The sequence below is a fragment of the Helianthus annuus genome, chromosome 17, assembly GCF_002127325.2.
Source record: "Helianthus annuus cultivar XRQ/B chromosome 17, HanXRQr2.0-SUNRISE, whole genome shotgun sequence".
In the NCBI taxonomy this organism is placed as follows: domain Eukaryota; kingdom Viridiplantae; phylum Streptophyta; class Magnoliopsida; order Asterales; family Asteraceae; genus Helianthus; species Helianthus annuus.
In genome coordinates this window covers 185929102-185937826 of record NC_035449.2, presented here as the reverse complement: position 1 = coordinate 185937826, position 8725 = coordinate 185929102, and the positions used below count along the sequence as shown (strand labels likewise).

The window sequence follows — 8725 nt, the reverse complement described above, 5'->3', positions numbered from 1 at the left end:
CTTCTTGTTCCAACAACCTTGCAGAAGTAGTTTCAAAGGATCAACTGATTATATACTCCACCTACTGCAGTTTATAAGCATATAATTAGGGTTCTTCCTACACAGGTAAAATTAATATAAATTATACATTTTCATAATGCAACACGAATCATCAAAAATACTTATGTGGAGAACATTAAAGATCGACGAAAAAGTTACCTGGGTTGTTCGGTTTCTTCAATCGCCATCATCTAGGGTTTGTTCAATAGCCATCATCGCTTACATGAATAGGATATAAATGAAAATTAGGGTTGTGAATGGTTTGGCTGAAACAAAGAACAATCAAATCCGAGCTCTAGATCAAGCCTCAACAAAGAACAATCAATTCTAGGGTTTGAAGAAAACAACGGAAGAGAACCAACAACAAGATCGGCGGTGAACTAAGCTTTGATTAGGGTTTTTTATTGGAATTAAGATGGAAAGAAAACTGATTTCAAATTTATGGAACAAATTAGGCGCTCGTGAAAGTAAAGGAGAAAGGAGAGAAGAAAATGCCGCCTAAAACATAATTCTCTGGCCAAAGAGCATTGCCACATCAAAGTCAAATAGTCAACATTATTTTGCTTTAATATAAGAGATAGATTTTAAATAAAAGCATGAAATGATCAGAATACCCTGAACTCTTTTATTTATTAAGAAACATTTTAAATAAAAGCATGAAATGATCAGAATACCCTCGTGTGACCAGACTTAACTGAAAATTTTAATTAGGTTAGAGCAAAAGGACGTAGGGTGTAATGGTTTTTATAAAGAAATGATTGTGCTGTAATTATTAAAGTTAATGAATATCCATTTGCAATTCGATATAAATATAAAAGACGAAAAGTGTAATTTACCTTAAGAATTATGAAAAGTGTGACTAGACCTGCAACGCACGATCATTTCTACTAGTCATATTATATCGAGCTTGTAGATGTTATTTGTTATTTCAGAGACAAAATATATATAAACTTTTTAGTCGAAATTGTACAACTTTATCATATCTTAACTATCTATATATATAATAAACAAATAAAGTGTGGGACACGTGTCACTAGATGGTGCAACCTCATAAAATTTTGGGCGGGAAAATTAGAGAAAAGTGTTATTTTTACACGGGATCCGTGTATTGTATCCAAACCCGCATGGATTGACCCGGTTATATAAGGATCTAAAAAACCCTAATTTGTGAAACTTCTCATTCTTTTCTACCGTAGTCTGTCAACCATAGCCAATTTTCAACGTCGTTCGTCCCTGATTCATCATCAGATTTTCATCATCAACTTCTTAATTCGAAAAATCTTTTTGTGTAATATGTTCGATGAACGGTTTTACGAGATTTGTCGTTTGATTCTGATTTTTTGTGGTTTTATAACATGAAACAGTGGAGATTTAAGGAATTTTGAGGGTTTGAGAAGCTAGGGTTTTTCGTTTTGGTAAGCATTTCGTCTTCTTATTGTATTTCTGGTACAAAACATCAGTCTTTTTGTGTTAGTTTTGGTAGAAAAGTTGATCCTTTTTGTTCCATCAGAAACTCTTGCCGAATTTAACAATCATATGTTAAATCATTTGATTCACTTTATTCCGATACTGGTTCGAGTCGTTATTGATGTGAGTTTTATTCATTATTTTTATGTTTCTTTTGTACATTGTTATCGCCCTGTACCTTAATTTTGAATTCATTTGGTAATTTTGTTTTCATTTGCATACAATTGAGGGATTCAAGCTCAGCAACGCATGATATGAATACATGTAAGTTTTGATGGTTTTGATTCTTGTACTATTCTTTCTATCATTTTTGGTGAAACTTGACTTTTTATTTGGTATTTTTTTAGTGATCATATTTGTTGTTTCAATATTTTTTAGTCGAAGTTTGTTTTTTATCTGCATATGATCTGTTTGTTGCATGTTGATGAAGACGCAGGTTGTGAAGTGTCAAATGTCTTGGGTATGGAGGTCTATGTGTCAATTATCTGGTTGTATATATTTGTTGAAATTTGTCACAAGCTTAGGTAATAATTGGAAAATCCAAATCTTAGTCATTTTTCATTTACTCATTCTTACTACATCAATACTATTATTCCTTTTTTTGGTTTAGTTTGTTACATTTACTAACAATGTATACTCTGTTTGAATAATTTCAACTTTTTAATCAATACTAATATATTAGGAAATAATACTGTAACCTAAATTTCTTTCTGTAAATTACCATAAATATTAATTCTGATTTATAACTTCCAAAAAAACTTCCAATCATTCCATAACTTAGTCTTATTGTATTCTATATATATAGATGTCATCTCGAAAAGTTTCTACACTGATATTCTTTGTCATTCTTCTTCTTTTGTTTTCTACTTATTAAGGTACAACCATTACCCTTTTTGCAATTCTTATATTCAATATCATATAAAACATCATAACTCTCTGATCCTATCATTTTCTTAATTTAACAGTGAAATGGAGAACAATAAGATTACTATGTTCAGGTCACTTCTCACTCTACGAACTACACAATCAAGTCGAAGATCATATCCTTGTGGATTAAAAAAATGAATGGTTGTGATAATCAGATCTATCGAGTTGACATGTTGTTGATGGATGAGGAGGTAACAATTTTTAATGTTGTTAATTCTTATTTATAATCCTGTTTAACCATGGTTATCCATGTTGATGATCTAAAAGTCATCATATATAATTACTATTTCAGGGTTCGTTCATTCAATATAGCTATTTACATAAACTTTTCAAATGGTTCCTTAAATTTTTTGTTGTTGATGACTGTTTATTGTTTCACAAACCATCACTAGCCAAAGATACAACCAAGATTAAAGTTATTGGAAATGATCAGAAGCTATCTTTGTATCCATTCAGTTCTGTTCTGAAAAATGATAACTAGTCTAGTCCTCGGTACTTTTTTCGTTTCATTGATTTTTAAATCTGTGTTGAGTAAAAAAGTTGAAGTTAATACTCCAATAGGTATTTAATGTTTTTCAATTTTCTTATAACTGTTAAATAAATTCAGATGTTTCTATTTACAAATTTTTGTATTATACATATTTTATCGGTTATGTTGTTGTCTCTTATTCTATTGAAGATGCAAATAGGAAGGATGGCTCTAAAACCAAACGAATGAACATAACTCTCAAAGATCTCGACTATTGACTTTATATATAGATATATAGATATGTATATGTATATCTTTATTAATGTATATGTTTGATGTTAATTTTACAAATATTCATTATACAGAGATCAGAAGATTGGTCTTACATTATGGGAAAACTATGCAGTCACTTTGTCAAAGTACATGAATGATAAAGACCGCCCTGCTCATGTTGTTATTCTTGTGCATTTTGGCACAGTAAACATTTATCAAGGTGAATTAAATATCTGTATCGATATGTACCTCCTTATATTATGTGAACACAATTTCATCGTTTTTTTTATCATTTAATAAACATGGACATTCTAATCAGGTAAAGTTGACCTTACTAATATGTTTGAAGCAAGTCATGTCTTCATAAATTCTGATCTGGATGAGATAAAAGAATTCAACGACAGGTACATATTTATTATTTAATGTTTCCCATCTAAATTCGCATATGTTTGTTTAATATATTCTACTGTTATAGGTATCTTGAGAAGGAGTTTTCTAAATCATCTTCCAGTAAACAGTCATGCTCTCAAGTGATATCCAATGCAGAAGATGAGTTTCTTAATGCTGAAGACTTTGTGTTGACCGCTTTTATTGCTTCAATTGATGAGGTACACTTTTGATAAAATGTATATGTTTATTAACTTTTATTTATTTCCGGTCTTTTTTTATAATAGTATTGTCCTTAAATATTATAATATCAACTGAATAGGAGAAAAAGGTTATCATTGTTGATACTGTTATAACAATTTCAAATGATAAGCCTTGGTACTATTTATCATGCAATCATTGTAAGAAGCTAATTGAAGAGAAATCAACATTGATTGAAAAAGATGACGGCAGTTTTGATGTTTTGGATGAGAAGACTTTTGAGTGTATAAACCCTGATTGTGATGTTGTTGATGTTGTCCCTGTTTATCGGTATTGTTTATATTTCATATTTAACTTTAACTGTACAAAGTAATTTTATACCCTTCGTTTTTTTGTTTCTAATTATGTACCTTTTATCATCTAACAGTTACAAGATTCCTCTAAGGGTTTAGGATTCGACTGGGACTGTTTCTTGTACGTTGTTTGATTATGAAGCTATTAAGCTTATTAAGAAACCACCAAAGAACTTCTTGATGTTTACTCAAAGGTACAATTAGTATTCATTATGATTAATGTTATTAGTTTTTAATATACAATATGTATGTATATCTACTAAATTTCAGAAGTTTGTATAGGTTGACAGTTCCACCGAAGGAGCCTTTCAGTCACTTCCATCTGAGTTTGATATGCTGATCAACAAAAATTTTGCATTTCAAATCAAAATTTCCAGTGTTAACATTTCTAACCAGATAGAAAACTATGGAATTTCAATGTTAGCTTCTGATGAGGACATACTTTCCGCTCTGGAGAATAAATAGAAAATTAATGAGGTTAGTATTTATTTTCCAAATCATAGTTTTCATGTAAGTATCCTATTAGACTTGCTGTTTTCATTAACTGACATTTTTTCTATTTTTGGCAGTCTGATTTGTCTGAGTCGAATGTTCAATGCTTGTCTGATTCTGTTGGAAATGTTAAATGTTTATCAAAGGTATGTTGTTTGATTTTTATATAATTTAAATTTTAATTAATACAAAAATAATGATTATTTCCAATTTTATAGTATTTTTTGACTTATTTCCAGGAGTCTCGATCTGTGATCGGCGATAGTGTTACGCCAGATCATTTTGATGTTAATGATCAAGATCAGTCAAAGTTCGAAAACATCAAACGTAACCTTCAAGATGTTTATGATGTTGATGCTGTTGATAGTTCTTCTGCTAAACGTCGAAACAATCCTGGGAATGTTCAAGTAAACGATGTTGTCAAGTTGGACCTCATCACCCCAAAGTTAGAGAAATAAAGATATATCTGTATGGTCTCGAAATGAATTTCCAATTTATGTTATTTTTAAGTTTTATGTTTCTGAATAAGACGAATAATTTCCGTTGACTATTACTTTGGTATTTTAATGGATATTATTTTTTTCTTAATTTTTATTATATTGTCATTTGGTTTGTTTTGTTTTGTTTTGTTTTGTGGTGAATGATTTGTAAATAATATTGATGATGTTACTACGTATTTATTTTTTAGTTAATATGATACTAATGTTAATGATTACACATACGTTTCTATTTTAAAAAAAATATTTGTAAAAACATCATATTGTAACCGAAAACACTATATTTAAATTCCATTGATTGATTTAGTTTAAATAAAATACTATTTTGTTCCCAATTATTAATTTAGTTAATCGTATAACAATGTTAATTGTTTCTATTTTTATGTAATAAAGGATGTTTGACCTTATTAAATCTTCTAAAAATAAGAATTTAAAAAATCTTTGTAAAAAAATTATATATCAACCGAAAATACTATATTTAAATTCTATAAATTTATATACTTTAAATAACATACTATATTAAACTCATATCACAATTGAAAGTTTTTTTTATTAATGTTATTTTTTAAATCTCATAATAATGGACAAAATATTCTAATCATAATATATTCTATATTTGATATCTTCATTGTTTTACATTATTTCATAATGATCATCTTCTAAAAATAACAATTAAAAAATGGTATGTTGGGCAAACTTTTTTCAACCGAAAATATTATATTTAAATGCCATTCATTGATTTTATGTAAATAACATACTATATTCAAATGATATCACAATTAAATATATTCGACTTCTTGTAACCCAAAATATTATATTTAAATGTATAGTTTTATTCTTTTACATAATATTTTTAAAAAATACATAGTATAATATTAACTTAATGTTATATTTCAAATCTCATAATAATGGAAAACACTCTACACATTATCAATTCCATATTTGATATTTTGATTGTTATATATAGATGAGCCTTATTATAAATCATTCATGCAATAACATCTCAGAAAGTCATTAAGGTATTACTCTTATTATCTTCATCAAAAGCTTCTCTGTGTTCTTAAACACAGATTCTTCACAACTCATTTTCATAATGTAAAGTTTTTTATTTTTGTTATAACGATTATTTTTTAAATGTTTTATAATGTTTTAGGTATTAAAGATACAATGGTTGAGCTTCCTTTTCACCTGATACTTTTCCATATTTTAATCAAGATCGATACGAAATCCATACATCGTTTCAAGTTAGTATCTAAACAATGGCGTGATGGCCTATCATCTACTGAATTTGCTTTCAAACGTGGTTGTTATGTTGAAGATTATCTGGTAGTATTTATTGTGTTATAGTCTTTACATTACAACACATTTAGTTTTGTTAATAAGTTTTTATGTTATTAATGTCATTTGTTTATGATCTGTTTTTTCAGGAAATGCTCCAAGACCAAGGTTTGTTCATTACTTCGTCTGTTTTGCTGGATTTGTGGTCGCGTGAACTCATTCAACTTTATACGTTTGATGATCATCATTTAACTAAAAAAATGCAAACGTTTTGGAGGAAATGGTGATGATTGAAAATGGCCAACGTACTGTTTATCAAGTTTATGATGATGACAATTAGCAGCTTTGTTCACATCAAATAATTTGTTATTTGCCTATGGGATAATCGTATTTTACATTTGTTCTATCATAAATTTATTGTTTGCCATACTTCTGTATTTCAAATCATCGCTACATGGTTGTTGGTTATAATCAAAATAATATATATCTATTTTGTTTCTTAGTATTAGGAACGTGCGATTAAAATCGACAACTCATGAAACAGTATATCCTTAGAAATTATTCATATTTCTTTATATCTATTATGTAATGTACGTATATTAATTATTTTTTATAAGATATTATTTTATTGTATCAAATATGATAAGCTAAAAATATACGTATTCATAATATATTTTATAATTTGATTTTTTGACCAAATAATATCCTATAATTCATACTTAATATTCCTAATTTGCCGACTTTCTATAAATACTTGTAATGTTGTCTATAAATATAAACATTCAAGTCTATTCACTCTCATTGTGGTTTTTTAATCTATTCACTATAGTTGTGGTTTTTCCTTGTCAAATCTTAGAAGAACAAGTTTACACGCATTTCCCTATTCTCTGACTCTTTTGTTGCTTATCATATCAAGCCTTCTGGCTAATATATATTATCAGGAGTAAATTACAAGTTTTGTCCTTTATGTTTGTATCAAATTGCAGGCGGTGTCCTTTACCTTCAAAATTGTCTGGTTTTGTACTTAATGTTTCAAAATCTTACACGTTCTATCCTTTAGGCCAAACCCAGTTAGTTTTTTGGTTAAATTTGCTCACCAAAGGGCATTTTTGTCTTTTTATCTATATATTTAATATTATTATTTAAAAAAATAAAACAAACTATTTTAAAATAAAGACTATTATTATTACTACTATTATTTATATATAATTATGTTATCTGATTCTCCACTCTCTCTCTCTCTATCTACAACTTTCTCTCTCTTGCACATTCAACCACCACCTCAAGCACCATCCACCACCCACAACCTTCACAAACACCACCCACCCCACCACAGCCTTCACCGCCACCATCCCCCACTTACCACTACTACCATTCCACCACACGACCCCCACCTATCGACCACCGTAACCCCTCTGCACCCACCATCACCACCACACCCAAATCACCACAACCTCTCTCTCTCTCTCTCTCTCTCTCTCTCTCCCACTCTCTCTACCAGACTACCACCACCATCAACCCGCCACCGTCTCACTGACCATCAAAAGAGGCGCGTTTATCCCACTGACCGGACAATGAGAAAAATTGATTCCGCAGGCCTCAAAATAGGCGGGATTGAAAGAAGCAGCTTGGTGGTCCCAAAGGTTTTGATAACCATCTTATACAGGAAAATAAAAAGGCTATACTCGGATAGAACGTATGAGTCCAAATATTCATTCGAAAGTGAGGAAAAAATTGTGCATTCAGCAGGGTTAAAAATCTTATCGATTTGGGCTTTTGACAGTGCCCGGAGACCTTGACCTTGCAGGTCAGCAAAGATGCATATTCAAAACAACTTATGGGATTGAAATCCTAATCCAAACCACAATTCACATAACCTAAGTCACTAGAACCACAAAAAACCCTAAAATACATAACCTAATCGTGCACAACAGGATCTGCGATCTGGATGCAGAAACAGGATCTGCGATCTGGATTCAAACTACAGGATATGCGATCTCGATTCAAAACAACTAGAGAGATTATTATCGATGTTATCAGTTGATGAAGTGCAAGATCTGGATGCAGAAATAGAATCAGAATCTTGAGATGAAGTGTGCAGAGAGAGGAAGAAAGAGAGAGGGAGAGAGTATAAAATGATATAAGTTGTTACACAATAGTCCTCACATATAACTTATTAACACAATAGTCCCTGAAGTGATGAAATGACAAAATTGCCCTCATGTGTGAAACACATGACCATAATTAATGAAAAAATCTAACTAGGTTTGACCTAAAGGACATAACATGTAAGATTTTGAAACATTAAGTACAAAACCTGTCAATTTTAAAGGCAAAGGACA

At 30.0% G+C, this 8725-nt stretch overlaps 1 protein-coding gene across 1 annotated transcript; it reads left to right on the top strand.

The window, feature by feature from the left end:
- The first annotated feature begins 2475 nt into the window (after nucleotides 1-2475).
- On the top strand, nucleotides 2476-5066 carry LOC110925382. Its single transcript, XM_022169340.1, has 8 exons — nucleotides 2476-2504; nucleotides 3268-3395; nucleotides 3495-3579; nucleotides 3651-3783; nucleotides 3885-4093; nucleotides 4191-4209; nucleotides 4686-4754; nucleotides 4848-5066. Exons 1-8 carry the CDS (start codon nucleotides 2476-2478, stop codon nucleotides 5064-5066), a joined length of 891 nt encoding a protein of 296 aa, XP_022025032.1.
- The last annotated feature ends 3659 nt before the right edge of the window (nucleotides 5067-8725 follow it).

Excerpts from the sequence above, each read along its gene's own strand:
- LOC110925382 (XM_022169340.1), top strand. The coding sequence starts at position 2,476 with ATGGAGAACAATAAGATTACTATGTTCAG. Across the intron at positions 3,396-3,494 it reads CACAGTAAACATTTATCAAG|GTAAAGTTGACCTTACTAAT; the intron begins GTGAATTAAATA and ends CATTCTAATCAG. Across the intron at positions 3,580-3,650 it reads ATAAAAGAATTCAACGACAG|GTATCTTGAGAAGGAGTTTT; the intron begins GTACATATTTAT and ends CTACTGTTATAG.